The following is a 17,298-nucleotide window of genomic DNA, read 5'->3' as shown; positions in this document are numbered from 1 at the left end:
TTTATTGTATCAGGGATAGGATGATAATCTACATACACAAGAAAGATTATAAAAAAAAAAAGGAAAAATTCAGACTGAGGAGAATAAAAAGATTAGAATATGTAAGCAGAATTCATTGTTCCCAAAGTCTTTGAAAACTAAGTTCTGTTTAAATGCAATGAAAGAAATACTTGATTCAAAATCAAGTCTGGGCCCTGATGGGATGCACCCGCGGGTGCTGAGGGAGCTGGCGGAAGTCATTGCTAGGCCGCTCTCCATCATCTTTGCTAAGTCATGGGCAACGGGAGAGGTGCCTGAGGACTGGAGGAAAGCGAATGTCACTCCAGTCTTCAAAAAGGGCAAGAAGGAGGACCCGGGTAACTATAGACCGGTCAGCCTCACCTCCATCCCAGGAAAGGTGATGGAACAACTTTTCCTTGGTGCTGTCTCTAGGCACATCAAGGATAGGGGGATCACTAGGGGCACTCAACATGGCTTCACCAAGGGGAAGTCATGCTTAACCAACTTGATAGCCTTTTATGAGGACGTAACCCGGTGGATAGATGATGGTAAAGCAGTGGATGTGGTCTATCTCGATTTCAGTAAAGCATTTGACACGGTCTCCCACAGCATCCTCGCAGCTAAACTGGGGAAGTGTGGTCTGGATGATCGGGTAGTGAGGTGGATTGTGAACTGGCTGAAGGAAAGAAGCCAGAGAGTGGTGGTCAATGGGACAGAGTCCAGTTGGAGGCCTGTGTCTAGCAGAGTCCCTCAAGGGTCGGTACTGGGACCAGTTCTATTCAATATATTCATTAATGACTTGGATGAGGGAATAGAGTGCACTGTCAGCAAGTTCGCTGATGACATAAAACTGGGAGGAGTGGCTGACACAACGGAAGGCTGCGCAGCCATTCAGAGAGACCTGGACAGGCTGGAGAGTTGGGCGGGGAGAAATTGAATGAAATATAACAAGGGCAAGTGTAGAGTCCTGCATCTGGGCAAGAACAACCCCATGTACCAGTACAAGTTGGGGGCAGACCTGTTGGAGAGCAGCGTAGGGGAAAGGGACCTGGGGGTCCTAGTGGACAACAGGATGACCATGAGCCAGCAATGTGCCCTTGTGGCCAAGAAGGCCAATGGCATCGTGAGGTGTATTAGAAGGGGTGTGGTTAGCAGGTCGAGAGAGGTTCTCCTCCCCCTCTACTCTGCCCTGGTGAGGCCGCATCTGGAATATTGTGTCCAGTTCTGGGCCCCTCAGTTCAAGAAGGACAGGGAACTACTAGAGAGAGTCCAGCGCAGAGCCACGAAGATGATTAAGGGAGTGGAACATCTCCCTTAAGAGGAGAGGCTGAGGGAGCTGGGTCTCTTTAGCTTAGAGAAGAGGAGACTGAGGGGTGACCTCATTCATGTTTATAAATATGTAAAGGGCAAGTGTCATGAGGATGGAGCCAGGCTCTTCTCAGTGACATCCCTTGACAGGACAAGGGGCAATGGGTGCAAGATGGAACACAGGAGGTTCCACTTAAATATGAGGAAAAACTTCTTTACGGTGAGGGTGACTGAACACTGGAACAGGCTGCCCAGAGAGCTTGTGGAGTCTCCTTCTCTGGAGACATTCAAAACCCGCCTGGACGCGTTCCTGCGTGATATGGTCTAGGCAATCCTGCTGCGGCAGGGGGATTGGACTAGATGATCTTTCGAGGTCCCTTCCAATCCCTAACATTCTGTGATTCTGTGATTCTGTGAAAATGCCAGGAGAAACTGACACCAATTAAATGTGTTGCATCTGATCCCCGCTGCACAAAGTAGTCCAAAGAGGCCACAGCCCTGGGCCTGACTCATCGCTGAGGCTTTGGTGTCACCCGCAGAACAGAGGAGGGAGGGGAAAATGTGTCAGATGTATGGATGGCTCCTCAAAATGTGGAAACCCTGCTGCCTGACAGGATGACTTTTTAGATTTTTATGGTAAGGGGGTGGGAACTCTTGTCCTTCATGCTTATTCTATAACATTTAGATCCTCCTGCCTTTCAAACTTTTGTCAATGTTCCCACACCGTGACACAGGTATTAATCACAAGAGTGTTATTCTTTGAGATGAAAATGTAAGTGCTCTCTGCCCATTATCTGAAAAAATTCTGTTATCATTCACTCTTCTTCAAATGGTTAGCAGACCAATTAATACTATTTTAGCTGAAAACTGCAAGTACTGGCTTTCAAAGACCAGCTTGTCATTTAACATTAAATGAGTGAGCACTTCAGTGGCTATTTTAAACCTCACATTGTTATAATAACCATAAGAAAAACTATTTGTATATACATGGTTTATTCAGATTCTATTCAAATTCATTTGAATTCAGTCATCTTCACATCACATCATCATCACATTCTGTGATTCTGTGATCTTCTACTACTTTAAGCAAACAACATTTTGTAGCAGCCTATTAAAAGGTTTTATAATACTTGCAAACAGATGTATTTTCAGCTCACATACATTTGCCTTCCCTCCTGTGTATGTGCAAAATTTACAAGTGATTCATTTGAAACATATGAGTAACTTCACAGACATTAATAAGGAATATTTACCTAAGAGGAGGGGAGAAAAAAAAGTCTATATATTGGGCTCAAATTCAAAATCCTAGCCTATAATCCTGTAGTATATAAATCCTATCTCTGGAAACTACAAACATCTGAGACAATGAATAAATCATTCACAGGCTCTTCCAATACAAAATCCAGGATGTGGCAGATTTAAAATAAACAGAAGATGCTTGTTCTCATAAAGGAACTTGTCCAGCCACGGAACTCCTTGCAACAAGATACTGTGGAGACAGGATGTTTGGCCCAAAGATGACTGGAAAATTCATGAAACAAAAATTCACCTGGCCCTGTTATTTGCAAAGAAATCCCTCATCAGTAATCCCTAGAGTCTACAGTAATCTGGGAAAGTATCTTCACATACTTCTCCAGCTCTTACACTCTGCCATTATGGAAGGCATCCATTATAGAAAGCTGCAGAGATACGTTTGGCTAAAAGGAGCTTTTCTCAGGTCTAGTACTGACATTTTTAAGCTTAAATAAAACCTTTACTCAACTATTTAACCACTGTGTCAGAAATATCCAGAAACAGAAGAACTCTGGGATTCCACTGCAGATTTTTTGGCCTTGCTCCACTTTGAGATACTGCCATGTTGCACAGCCTACAGGAAAAAGCTGAGCAGGATTGTGCCTCATTTGACAGCGTCTTTTTGTGCTTGATTCTCCAGTCATGCAGTATCATCCTGAATTTGTTATATGAGCACTGGTTGCTATGGAAATCATCATCTGCTAAATACAGCTTATTGGTTTTGTTTAACATGGGGATTATTTAGTGTGGCTCCTTTTTAGATTGAAGCTGTAGTCTTTAGACAAGGTTCTGATCACTCCTTTCACAGGAAAATCCATAGGAAGAGAGAGAGAATTAAATCTCATTGAAATGACACAGATCAACACCAGCCTGCAAGCTCTGCAAGGTTCTGAATGGCTCGCAGACATTCTGTACCTCTACCCCCATCCTATAAGCTGGGCTTTTCTATGACTTGGGAGTAATTAATTCAAGAACACCTTCAAAATGCAATTCTTGAACGAGCGCAGGTACTGGAAGGAGCATGCATCATAATTGGCTCTATCTCCCAAGTCAGTTTATCTTCTCTCAGATGGAAATCCTCAGTAATTCAGCTAGATTATTTTCAACACTTACACTAGCTTATTTACAGACAGCTAAACCATCAAAACATAGCATCATTCTTCAGTCTCTCCAAGGCCTGGTTCACATTTTTGTGTGAACTGAAAAACAAAACAAAAATAATCCATTTTCTTCAATAAATGAGGGGAGGTTAATTAGCACACAAACAACTCCATGCTTATGAAAATGTTTTTCAAATTGAGTGAGGCAATAAATCCAAATGTAAGTATCTAAATTGAGGTAAACTAATTTTGAAGATCAAGTCTGCAAAGACAAATATTGTTAATTTACACATATGAGTAGCCTGATTAAGTCTGTAGGATCAGTGCTTTGAGGATTACTGGGGCTGTGAAATACTAGGCAAATACCAAATAAGGCCAGAAAATAGAATCACAGTCAAATAAAAAGTTAGTTTACTGAATATCAGGACTAAGTGAGACTTATTTTCTACTGATATGGTTTGTGAATGATTGGCTTTACTGTCTCAGAAGGCACGCACACCAAAGGCTGAAGGATAGTTACCACTGACGCATTTATATGAAGTCTTTTTTCCCATGCAGATTCTTTGGTGTCTAGTAAGGTATGAGCTTAACTATAACGTCGGCCCCCATCAGAGTGCTTCTGCTTTATCTGGTCACCTGTTATCATGAAACCTGCAATAATTTACTTATCAACATTTCTGTTAAGTTTGACCAAACCAGACAATAGGTACAAAAGCTAACTGAGGATCAAAACTGATGAAGAATACAATTGTTTAAACCTTGCTTCCATAGGAAACAGTAGAAATACAAAAGCACAGATAACGATTCATCAATATATGTTATGAATGTGATTCACACTCAAATTATTCACAAATTATTAACTGTGTATATGATTATGACTCATGAAGAAAGTACAAAAGGTTCCTTGACTGTGATCTTGCTTTTCTATTCAGGAAAATACATTCAAGTATCTGACATCAGTGTTTTATAAGGACGTTTGAAAACGGAACTGCAGTAAAAGTACAAGTAACTTAAAATTTTTCAAATATCTCATAGAACTGAATAGAAAAAGCTGTAGAGAATTATAATCAGAAATTGCTATGCACACCACAGATGGGAAACTTCGCATCTTCCCCTTCTGTCAAAAAGCACGGAAAATATTTTTATCCACCATAACTTACATTCTGAATTCTGTATATGCAGTAGTATATACTTCATTATAACAGATTTTTATTTATCATAGCCCACATAACTCTGTGGATGGCCTTGGTCACAAGCAACAGGTTACACAGAGGATTGAAATCTGCTCCTGTTTAGATACACAAAATCATCCAAAAAACCCATGTTCATAGTCCATCTTTAGTCCTGAAGAGGCTCCATGCTGACTACAGTCACGCTGTGCTCATACAGAATGCAGATTACTGCTGCTCAAAATTATACGCGCCTGCATAACAGCTACAGAAGATGGAGAGAGAAGCTCAAGAATATTCTCTTCGTGCTTTTGCCATTTTATCTTGTGTTTCAGCAGCGAGAGCTAATCGGACAGGGCTTTGAGCAGGAGCATGCTTTCCAGCTGAGCAGCTCATGTGTTTCTCCTGACAGACCTATGCCCCTCAGGCTATGCAGAACCCTTTTCAGTCTGTACTATGCCAGACTTCTTCAATACATGCTTCAATACATGCTTTCAACATGCTGAGGCACGTGTGTATGTCAAGAGCTAGTCAGCAGCTTTTCTCTTTAATAAATGCAGGTATTTGTTGTTTCATTCACTTCTAACCTGGTTCAGAAGCTTCAGAGCCAAGGTATGGATCTACCACCTAATAATCCTAGTTCCAGAAACTAACTTATTTGAAAATTAAAAAGTATTACAATTCAAATTAAAAGGTCATTCTAGTGCACTGGAGAAGAAAAATTACGTTTGTTCTACTCTACAGCTCAATACTGGCAAAAGTTGTACCGGGAAGGCGTGACCAACACAACCACAGAAAGCAGGCCTCAAAGAAATCAGTGGTCAGAGACAGGATCAGTTGGATCCAAAATATTCCTGCAGGATGTATTTTTTTTTAAAAAAAATGTTCTAAATAATTAAATTAGGTACTGGTAGGAAACATTTCCTAAGGTCTAGCCCAAAGCTGCCTTGACGAAGTTCAAGCATTTTTGTTCTCTCCACACTGGCTACAGAACAGTTTATTCCCTTCTTTGCAGCGTGACTGTCACAGCCTTCGTGTATAACAACATTCTGAAGAAAATGCTGAAGAGCTCTGTTTCACACAGTATCACACAGTGTGCCTGAGGTTGGAAGGGACCTCTGGAGTTCACCTGGTCTGATATCCCTGCTCAAGCCAGGCCACCTAGGGCCCATTGCCCAGGACCATGTCTAGACGGCTTTGGAAGATCTCCAAGGATGGAGACTCCAGCAGCTCTTTGGGCAACGTCTACCAGTGCCCCATCACACAGTAAAAAAGTGTTTCCTGATGTTCAGGAGGAACATCCTGTGTTTCAGCCTGTGCCCATTGCCTCTAGTCCTGTCACTGGACACCACTGGAAAGAGCCTGGCTCTGTCTTCTTTGCATGCTGCCTTCAGGTTTTTATATACATCCCCCTGAGCCTCTTCTTCTCCAGGATGAACAGTCCCAGCTCTCTCAGTCTTTCCTCCTAAGAGAGATGCTCCAGTCCCTTCATCATCTTTGTGGCCCTTCATTGGTCTCTCTCCAGTAGCTACATTGCTCTCTTGTACTGGGGAGCCCAGAACTGGGCACAGTACTCCAGCAGTGGCCTCACCTGTGCTGAATGGAGTGGAAGGATCACCTCCCTCAACCTGCTGGCAACACTCATCCTAATGCAGCCCAGGATACCATTAAGCTTCCTTGCTGCAAGGGCACATTGCTGGCTCATGTTCAACTTGGTGTCCACCAGGACTCCCAGGTCCTTTTCTGCAAAACTGATCTCCCGCTGGGTGGTTCCCACCATATACTGGTGCCTGTATTTTTTTCTCCCCAGGTGCAGGACTTTGCACTTCCCCTTGTTCAAATTCGTGAGGCTCCTCTCAGCCCATTTCTGCAGCCCATCAACCTGGCAGCACAACCGTCTGGTGTATCAGCCACTCCTCCCAGTTCCATGTCATCTGCAAACTTGCTGAAGGTACGCTCTGCCCCACTGTGCAGATCATTAATGAAGATGTTGAACAGGATCAGATCCAGTATTGACTCCTGGGATACACCACTAGTTATTGGCCTCCAACTAGACTTTGTGCCACTGATCACCACCCTGTGGGCCCGGCAATTCACCTCACTGTCTGCACATCCAGCCCATACATCAACAGCTTCTCTATGAAGATGTTATGGGAGACAGTGTGAAAAGCCTTACTGCAGTCTAGGCAGACAATAACCACTGCTCTCTCCCTGTCTCTGCTAGGCCATTTCATCACAGAAATTTAACAAGTTGGTCAAGCATGACTTCCCCTTGGGGAATCCATACTGACCACTCCTGATGCTTTTCCTGTCACTCATGTGCCTGGTAATAATTACCAAGCTTAACCATTTAACAAGCTTAACCATTTAGCAAGTTTATGACTTTATTTCAGTAATTTTACAAGTGATATCCCTAACATTAAGGTTTTCATTTTAGGAAAAGGATATCAAATTAATAGTGGAACTTAACAAATTCCTGGCACTGTTGCATGATTTATCATTCACCAATGTTTTTAAGTCTTGCCAGGTAAAAGAACTGATGAAAGAAGCAGCTGAAATGGCACTCCAAAACTAAATAAGATCTCCTAACTCTGGATTATTAAAACGAGTATGTTAGTTTTGTTAGCTCTACCAGTTTCCTGACAAATACAGTTGTTCAATCCTGAGGAACAAAGATTTTCAAAATAATCTGAGGGCTCTCAAAGAAAATTGGATGCATATCTGCCTAAGAATCCTTTTAATCCTCTTCAAAATTATGATGTGGTATGAGTATTTGCAATAGAAGGAAAAGTTGCTTTAAAGGGACTCCAGGCTTTCACTTCTCAGTGAACACAAAGGAGGCTCATACACAGGCTTCTATAAACATCAGTTTTCTCTCATGTTCAATATGCATGAGATAAGCTGAAAGGTTATAAAGAAGGCACACAGATGAAACGTCTTCTGTCCAGCAAACCCCTTTGTCATGGTGGTTTGATCTTTTTTTATTACACAATGCCATTCCTAACAGAAATTCTTGTGTACTCTCTGCCTTAAGTATTCCAAAATAACACCTGTGCTGCCTGAAACTAAGCTAAAAAAAACATACTCTGTTTTGAATAATCCAACCAATACCTTAGAAAACTTGCAGGTGGTTTCTACTTTTATGATTATACTGGAATTTACATTCCTGCTGAGGATGTTTGTTAAGGAAAGGAATTTCACATATTTAACTACACCAGTACAAAAATATTGACTTCATTTTGCCTGCAAATGACCAGTGTCAACAAGCCCCAAGATGCAGTCCCGCTAAGAGAAAAATATTACTGCTGGATTATGATAAGGACTCCTTCTAATGGCTATAAGGCGTGAGACTGGTTGAAACTTGAGCACTTAAGACATCAGGCTGCAGTACCAGTAAACACAATGCTGCTAAAAATAATGATCCCTACCCACACATGTGTGTCAGCACTTGTGCCTCACATGACTTCAATTTTTTTTTTCCCCATCAGAACAGTTTTCAGACAGATGTATTACATGATCACAGACAATACCCACGTTTCTGGTAGCACCGTGAAAGCAGAAAATTAAATTAGTCTTCATTTATGACAGAGGCCCAACAAGGACAGGAGACAGCAGCATGCTGTAGGTGGGGCACAGAACGTGAAGAAGAAAGCAACAGTGAGATCGCCCTTTCTGGCAAACGTTTCGTCTAAGCTTGTCTCATCTCACAGGGCAACTACACACAAGAAATACCACTGGAGTTTAGGAAAGCGCAGAATTCGGTATTTACCTATGGGAAAAGCTTGATGGCAAAAGGAACATTCATATCCTAGGAAGGATATTTGCCATCCAGAGGGACCTTGACAGGCTTGAGAGGTGGGCCTGTGCGAGCCACATGAAGTTCAACAAGGCCAAGTGCAAGGTCCTGCATGCGGGTCGGGACAATCCCAAGCACAAATACAGGCTGGGAGGAGAAGGGATTGAGAGCAGTCCTGAGGAGAAGGACTTGGGGGTGATGGTTGATGAGAAGCTCAACATGAGCCGGCAATGTGTGCTTGCAGCTCAGAAGGCCAACCGTATCCTGGGCTGCATCATAAGCATGGGCAGCAGGTCGAGGGAGGTGATTCTGCCCCTTTACTCAGCTCTCGTGAGACCCCACCTGGAGTACTGCGTTCAGCTCTGGGGCCCTCAACATAAGAAGGACATGGAGCTGTTGGAGTGAGTCCGGAGGAGAGCCACGAAGATGATCAGAGGGCTGGAGCACCTCTGCTGTGAAGACAGGCTGAGAGAGTTGGAGCTGTTCAGCCTGGAGAAGAGAAGGCTCTGGGGAGACCTTCTAGTAGCTTTCCAGTACCTGAAGGGGGCCTACATAAAAGCGGGAGAGGGGCTTTTTACAAGGGCGTGTAGTGACAGGACAAGCGGGAATAGTTTTAAACTGAGAGTAGATTTAGATTAGATATTAGGAAGAAATTCTTTACTGTGAGGGTGGTGAGACACTGGAAGAGGTTGCCCAGAGAAGTTGTGGCTGCCCCTTCCCTGGCCGTGTTTAAGGCCAGGCTGGATGAGGCTTTGAGCAACCTGGTCTAGAGGAAAGGTGTCCCTGCCAGTGGCAGGGGTGTTGGAACTAGATGATCTTTAAGGTCCCTTCCAACCCAAACCATTCCATGATTCTATGATTCTAAGTGCAGTGCCTCTCATCAAATCCTGGCAAGCTACTTATGTTTTACCACGAAAGCATTTACTGTGCTATTTTGCTGGGTAATGACGTTTGTAAGCTGAAATCCTGTCCACGGACCCCGCACAGCTCTGAATACACCTGCACCCCACGTTTATTTTCTGTTTGCACTCTGAGCAAGTACCACACGAGCACTACCGAGGCCACGGCTTTTCACGCCCGGGGAGCAGCCCTGTCTGTGACACAGCCATGGCCCAGCACACCATGAGTCCACAAACCAGACCCAGGGCACACAGTACCCCAGTGGCACCATGGAACAGCACACGTTCAATTTAAAACCTGAAGCTTTATTAGAAGTCCGGAAAAGGCTCCCTCTCCCCAAGACACGCGGTACACCCGCCGGAACTGAGGCCACTGCACCACGCAGGCTGCCACACCGCCGCGCGCCCCTCACCCGCCCCCCTCCCTGTACACTCCAGAAACTGCTGGAACCGCCCCGCCCTGCCCCCGGATAGCCAATCACCGCGCCCCTGCGCCCCCCCGTCCCGCCCCGCCCCGCCCTGCCCCGCCGCTCCCCCAACCGCCGCTCCCGTACGTCCGGCTCCCCGGCAGCTTCCGGGGATTGGTGGGAAGGCGAGCGCCCGAGTCACGTGGCGGCCCGGCGGGCGGGGCGGTGCGGCACGCTATTGGCTGGCCCGGCAAGGCCAATAGGAGTTGAGCTGTTAGATTCAAACGGAGCGGGGCGCGGAAGCGGGCGGTTAGTCCGTGCGTTGTCCGCCAGGAGTGAGTCCGTTTTGAGCGTTGCTGCTGTCGCCTCTGCCTCTCGCCATGGCCAACAAGCAGATCTACTATTCTGACAAGTACTTCGACGAGCAATACGAGTACCGGTACGCGGCTGCGGGGGGCAGGGGGGGCGGCGGCGGCTGAGGGGATTAGGAAGGGGCTCCTGCCGGCCTTGTCGGAGGGGGGCGGCTGGGGCGGGCGCCTCTCACGGGGCTTGTGAGATGCCCTCAGGGAGTGAGCTCCGCCGGTGGCGGCAGTGAGCGTGTTTCTGGCTTCCGTGAGGCCAGGGCTGCGGGGAGCGGCCGTGCCTCGCCTCGCCGCTTGTTGGTGGGGTTTTGCGCGGCTTTCGACCAGCGAGGGGGAGAGGGGAAGGTGACTGGGCTGCTGGTCCTGGCCGGCCCTTCCAGGACCACCGTGCGGTGAGCGGGCACCGCAAGACCCGGCCGGAGGGCGCTGGAGGGAGCAGAGGAGGCCAGGGGAGAAGCCCGCCGCGCCTCCCTAGCGCAGCAGCAGAGCGGGGCTCGGGCAGTACGGCCGGCGGGGAGCGCTCGGCCCCCGCTGACGAGACCTGCGTGGCGGTCGCCGCGGAGCGCGTGAGGGCAGCCAGCCCCGCCCGCCCGTCGGGTGGCGCTCGCGCTGAGCGCGCGGGGCGCGGCGGGGGGGGCCGGGGCACTTCGGTTAACGCATCAGCTTTGGAGGCGGTTCGTAAGGCCGCGTGAGAAGATGCTGCTCATAAATGTAGTTCGTAAGGCCTTCGAGACGGTGCTCCGTCTGCTGGTGTTCAAAGCTATGTTACAGCACCAGTCAGTTCCGGATTGTAACTGATACCGTTGAAGTTCAGTCCTCCAGACTTACCTGAAAGCACTGGTACAAATCGGGTTTTGTTTTCCTCTGTGCAGAGATCCGAGTGTCCCTCTTACCAGCAGACTCCTATGATCTCAAAAATAAGATTAAATGCTTTGCCTTACTATTAAGTGATATAGGATCTTAGAAATGTGGAGAGCAGGCTGTACATTTCTCCTCAGCTGACAGATCAGGCTCTTAAGTGGTGTTGGTGTTCTGTCTTTCTAAACGAGTGAGCACTGTAGTCTCTCTGGAAAATAGGTTGTTGGTTACAAAACGCAAAATACAAACAAGAGTGACTTTATCAATCATTCTAAAAGTCCAAAGTCCTTATTTTTCAAATAGCTGACATGACGGCCAATTGCCAGGAACACATACTTCTAGACACATAGCATGATTAGAGCATGCAGGGGAATTTATCTCTTCTAGGAAGTAGGTTGACTGTTTCAATATACAGTTGCATTACATATGTAATGTTTAGTAGACAAAGTGATTTTAAAACTAGATTCTGGGACAGGTGCTTCATAATTAAATTAATGGTTTCCGTCAGCACCCTAGGCTTCTTTATAGGGAATGCTGATATTCATAACTGAACTTCCTTGCTGTCTTTCAGTGTAGATCTGTGCAAGTTTTCTAGTGTACACAGGCAATAGTGTGTGTTTAATAATTAAACCTCTACAGACATGTGATGCTGCCAACAGAACTTTCAAAACAAGTGCCAAAATCCCATCTGATGTCTGAAGAGGAGTGGAGACGACTTGGTGTTCAGCAAAGTCTTGGCTGGGTTCACTATATGATCCATGAGCCAGGTAAGCACATCTGAAGGGAATTAGATGAACAAAAGTGTCTTAAAACATGAACTGCCTGGTGCTTAACCGAAGTGTGTAGTGCATCATTCTCCTGCTGTGGAATCCAGCTGAAACTCACTACTGAATGTTTAGACTCCTCTTTATCTCCTTGCTATTTTAGCCCTTTGTCAACAAAGACAACATAACAGCCTTGATCTTAAACCTTCACATCTTCCTCCCAGAACTGTGAAATGCTAGCCTTGTCCTGAGTATGTGTGGTCTATCAGTAGACAAAACATGCCATACTGGAAACTGTTCCTTACCTCTGCCTATAGAAATAGGCTTCTTGTGAGCTCTTGAATAATGTTAGCATCTCAGTGACAGAACCAAACTTTATGTAGCAGCATATCTGTAAACCACAAAGCTGATGCACCTACATTTTGTAAAAAAACTTAATAGATGCTCATGTAGGCAAGGTCCTGTATTAATGCTCTGCGAAGTTTACAGGATATTTTGAACTCTACTTAAACAGCCTACTAAAAGCAGCACTTAAAACCAGTCTTTCAATAGATGGGGTGCGAAGCCCTAAAACTCTACCAAGTAGGATGTACTGAAAACAGCCATTCAAGATAACTTACCATTGACAGGCCTGACTGAAAAGTAACTGGTGAGAGATGCTTTGCAGCAGCATGGAGTTCCAAGTTTCTGAAGAACCAGGTGAAGAAATTAGCGTAACCTTCCAGTGTTTCCCTTACCTGGGCACCTTTGATGCTTTGGGCTTTTTTGGAGGAGTTTACAATGAAGTCAGATCAATAATAATGTAAGCTGGATGTATTAACTAAAGTGGCTTTTGTTGATGCTTGACACTACGTACCTAACAAGGACAGCATCATCAGCTTGTTAGTCTAAGTTACAGTAACAAAGATCATAAAATAGCCTAAGGTAGAGAGACAGAGTTAGTACCAATACTAACTAAAAATACCCTGTATTTTTTTCTAGTACTTCCTTCCTGTAAGTATCTTAAGTTTATGATACTGCCAGCATTTGGTACAAAACTTTCCAAAGCACCTGTTTGACTGTTGTAAGGTTACTGTGAAGTTGGTCTGTAAATACTACACATGGAGCTGTATTTGTGGACTTGACCTCTTGACTTCTTAATCTGCTTATTATTTGATAGCAAGCTTCAACTATTGTTCAAGGCTTCTTAAATGGAAGAAATTCCTGTAGTCAAGACTTAGATGACAGACTGACACTTCGTTCAATTTTATTTCTGCAGAACCACATATTCTTCTCTTCAGAAGACCTCTTCCAAAGGATGAGCAGAAATGAACCACTGTCTATAAATCTTCTCCTAAATCTTCTGGAACTATGTATATGAGTGTATATATGTTGGTAGTATTCAGTGAATACTTTGAAATGTACAAAAGGTACATCCATACCTGTGCATGAGCTGTATTATTCACAGCAACAAAGCTCAGTCAAATGCATTTCCAAGTAGGCTGCTATGGTGTTCAAAGGGTGATGAAGTTTCCTTCTTTACTGTTAATGTAAGTGCCTGTCTGACTTTTCAGGGGATTTTGTCTATTAAAGTTTACGTATTGCATGTTCTGACTAGATGATCACTTGTTTTCTGTGTTCAATAACTTTTGCACTCAGCTTTTCTGCTGAAGTGTAGCATGTTCAAGTACAGTGTCTCACCTGTTTAGTAGTAGACATAAAGAAATAAAGTATTTTTAATGTTCTATGAAACCTAAGTGTCTAGAGTTCTAATTCACCAGACAAAAAATATATTCATGGTCTAACACATTAAGAGTACCTACTTCAGAACAAAATTAACTTAGTGAACCTATTTTGTGTCTCTGCAAGGATTATTTTGCCCTCCATGCCAAAGTTCCTAACCCTGATTTGAACTGGGAACTGCAGACAATCTGAAAAGAAAGCTGGCAATGGTAAGTAATGCTCAGATCAGCTTCTGACATGCTCAGATTATGGGACTCTGTAGTTGATGTAGGTTATAATGGGATTAATTATTCTGCAATGACTACTTGTCATCCTACTTCTCATGAGGTGTCTGGTGATAAGACACAAGGGAATGGCTTAATGCTGCATCAGGGGAAGTTCAGGTTGGATATTAGGAAAAAGTTACTCACTGAGAGGGTGGTCAAGCACTGGAAGAAGCTCCCTGGGGAAGTGGTCATGGCCCCAGGCCTGTCAAGACCTCAAGAAGTGTTTGGACAATGCTCTTGGAGATCTGGTTTAACCTTGAGGTTGCCCCGTGTGGAGTCAGGAGTTGGACTTGATCCTTGTGGGTCCCTTCCAACACAGGATACTCAATGATGACTTGGTATAAACTTGTCTTAAGGTGTTAAGTAGTACTTAATATTTCATAGTGGTATTTTTGTGCTTGTTCGATTTACTCTGGTAGTACCAGTTTATCTTTCTGCCACAAAGTTTTTAGTCAGGGGTTTTAGCCTGCACATCCTGTCTTGCATCCTGTTTTTTTCTGGGAAGCTAGCTTGTACTCTTTGTGTAGGCAGTAGTGGTTTAGAAGTGTTGTCAATGTAAACTGAGTGCTTTTCATCTGACAAAAGCAGCTGCTGGTTGTAGGACAATATGAACTCGTTTCCTTACCATGTAAAAGGTCATGACTAATACAGTGAAAACTCTGACCAGCCCTTTTTCAGGGAGCTGTCTGCCAACAAAGGTGAGCTGCTGGATGGACTCCATCTGAGAAGTTCAGAGGTAATAAATTGCATCAAAATGGTCACTGTGGCCTCTTGGGACCCTGTACTAGTAGCCGTACAATCAGACTTTTAAAGAGGTGCTTCAGTGTATTTATTTGAATAACTGTATAGTACTGGTGGTTGTGTCTGGTTCACTTCAAATGCAAGCTAGCATTACATCTGTGTGGGGCTGGGAAGGCCAACAGGAACAGGAACACATGCTCTCCCTGTGTAACGTGTGCTTCTGACTAAGGTTGTTGTAGTGGACAGATGTAAGTAACCTGCCAGATTTGGTGAGGAGAATAACTCTCGTGGTCTTTCCTCTAAAGGTGCTAGAGATGTCTTTCTCAGTGGTGGCCAAACTATGTAATGGGCTCTCACTGCTGAAGGGCAAGACTTCATACAGTCTTACCCCTCAGAGTGGGGCTCTGCAAGTGCCAAGCAGACACCTTAATTAGAGGAATGAGCAGTAAGAATGTTGCTGAGCCCTACTTAAGCCCTGCCTTTCCCCAAGGCTGTAGCACCAGAGTCCTGAGTGTTGCCTTTGATGTCCCACTGCCATGGGTGCTCTGTAAAAGGCTTTCTGCTGATCTGTCCCCCGTAGGTGCCCACCTGTCTGTCCCTCCTCTTGCGGGACCAAGAGGAGCTGCCCATCCCGGTCGGCCGGCTGGGACAGGACCGAGCCCCACACCCTGTCTGCACCCGTTCCCTCCACTACCCGCCCGGGTTGGCGCCGCTCTCGGCGCAGGCGTTGGCACCGCTCGCGTGTTGCTCCACTCGGACCCCGCGGGTTACGCAGCTGCTCGGGCCTCGCCCCGGGGCGGGACGCACCCGTCACCGCCCCCTCCCTCGGCGGCGACGTCATCGCGGTGCGCCGCTGCGCCGGGCGCAGGCTCGCGGGGAAGCGGGCCGCGCTGGGGGCGGCGGGGCGGGGGCCGCCGCCTGCCCACGCCATGTCCGCGGAGAGGCGGCCGCACTCGGGCCGAGGCGGCGAGGTAAGGGCGGCGGCAGCCCCTCGCACTCCCCCGCTCCCTCCCCAGCTGCTCCCGGCCTGTTGCGTAACGGCGGTGGGGAGCCGTCTCCTCCGCCCGGCGCGGGAGCCGCCGGCGGCCTGCCGCGGCCCGCGGCGCCCCGGGGCCCGCGGCGAGCTGCCTGCTGTCACCCCGCGGCCGGCTGGCGGAAGCCGGGGTCTGCCCGCGCAGGGGCGGCTGGTGCGGCCCTGTTGGGCTGAGGGCTCGGCCTGCCCGCGGGCCTCCGCCGGGGCGGGGCGGAGGGCGCGCACCGCGCCTTGAATCAGCCGTCGGTTCAGGGCAGGGGGGAGGAGTCCTCCGGAGGGGCAGAACCGGGGGCGGTGGAGCTCGGTGGGTGCACAGCGAGGCACTTCCCGCCGCTTGGGAGGGGGAGCCCCGGGCATTGGTTCCAGTGAGCTTCGGTGTGTAGACAGCTGCTTATTCAGAGTGGGGACAGGCAGGCGTCCTGGTGGCCTTAACGATGGGTGCACAAATTATGACCAGTGACAGTGGCGTTGAATTGCACGTGGACTAATTTCTTGGTCAGGGTCTGGGGTCCTTAAAGTTAGGGATGAGCCTGCAATCACAGTTGCTTCCTGTGGTGCACTGCGTGTCTAGTGAATCAGATATTGTCGCTATTGTTCAATAATGCTTTGCTTTAATTACCTCCCAAGCTTATATTCTTAATATGTATTTGTGTACGCAGCTGTGCAAATTTCATGTTTTGTTTGTTGCTGTTACAGTGGATGTTCATTGTCTATTTGGATCTGCCAGGTACATTCAGAAATGGAAGAGTTTGCAGTTATTTGTCATTTAGACTGTCAGAGCTCTTTAAATGTTTATGATACAAGTGACAGCTGAGCCACTATAGGATGCAGGAAGTCAGTTTATATGCTCAAGCATTGAAATTACCGTTCAAATATTTTTAAAAGCCTTGTGTGTTATTTAGTTACTGAAATTTCACTTTGACAAGTGAAAAAATCCCAGTTCTCACATAGCGTGTCAGTTACTCCAAAATGCACAATCAGCTATAGGAATGACTTGTGGCACGCGTTAGAGTGAGTAAAGCAGTGTAACACTGTAGTGGCAATAAATACTTTTGAGTGTCATTGCAATGTCCTTCCATATATACATATCCAGTTTAAGTCGATGGTAATTCAGAACAAATGGAAAATTCATCTTAATAGATTTGTGTTGTGCCGGAAATGAGAAGGCTCTATAATTATTTATTTCAGACAGACTACCTTAAAATACAGAGGTACACAAAGGCATCGTGGCATTATTGTTACATACTTCCAGAGTTTGATTTTACAGTAGTGCTAGTATATGTTATGAGCTTTAGCTTATATTTTTTAAATCAAAAGTAAGAATTCGTATATTAGCGTTTACTGCATCTTGTGGTAAGGAAGCCTCTGCCCTTTCTATAACTGACCTTTGTGAGTATTTAATGATAAATGTGTGTATTAAAGGAAATTAACTTTATAGAGCAATCACATTTCTCTTCGAATTCCTTGGTTTTGTTTCTCCCTCTTCCTCCATTTCCTTTTGGTGAGCTTTATTATTTTGCGTGTTTTGTTAGAAGAGAGCAAACTAACACTTTTGTATGGCAGTTAAGCTCAAGGATGAG

The 17,298-nt window shown here is 45.9% G+C and overlaps 2 protein-coding genes across 6 annotated transcripts in view; both read left to right on the top strand.

The window, feature by feature from the left end:
• The first annotated feature begins 10,304 nt into the window (after window positions 1–10,304).
• CKS2 (CDC28 protein kinase regulatory subunit 2) lies at window positions 10,305–13,274 on the top strand. Its single transcript, XM_068423679.1, has 3 exons — window positions 10,305–10,411; window positions 11,832–11,959; window positions 13,215–13,274. The coding sequence occupies exons 1-3, from the start codon at window positions 10,353–10,355 to the stop codon at window positions 13,265–13,267; spliced, it is 240 nt and encodes a 79-aa protein (XP_068279780.1). The 5' UTR covers window positions 10,305–10,352; the 3' UTR covers window positions 13,268–13,274.
• Window positions 13,275–15,555: 2,281 nt separating this feature from the next.
• Window positions 15,556–17,298, top strand: part of SECISBP2 (SECIS binding protein 2) — a 28,935-nt gene continuing 27,192 nt past the window's right edge. For all 5 annotated transcript variants that reach the window (XM_068423558.1, XM_068423557.1, XM_068423555.1 and 2 more), the window contains exon 1: window positions 15,556–15,656. In XM_068423558.1, coding sequence (XP_068279659.1) covers window positions 15,615–15,656 — 42 coding nt within the window. In that variant the 5' untranslated portion in view covers window positions 15,556–15,614. The remainder of the gene's footprint in view (window positions 15,657–17,298) is intronic.

The sequence above is a fragment of the Nyctibius grandis genome, chromosome Z (assembly GCF_013368605.1).
Source record: "Nyctibius grandis isolate bNycGra1 chromosome Z, bNycGra1.pri, whole genome shotgun sequence".
Lineage (NCBI taxonomy): Eukaryota > Metazoa > Chordata > Aves > Nyctibiiformes > Nyctibiidae > Nyctibius > Nyctibius grandis.
Note: the sequence above shows the minus strand (reverse complement) of the source record. Positions and strands in the feature narration are given on the sequence as shown.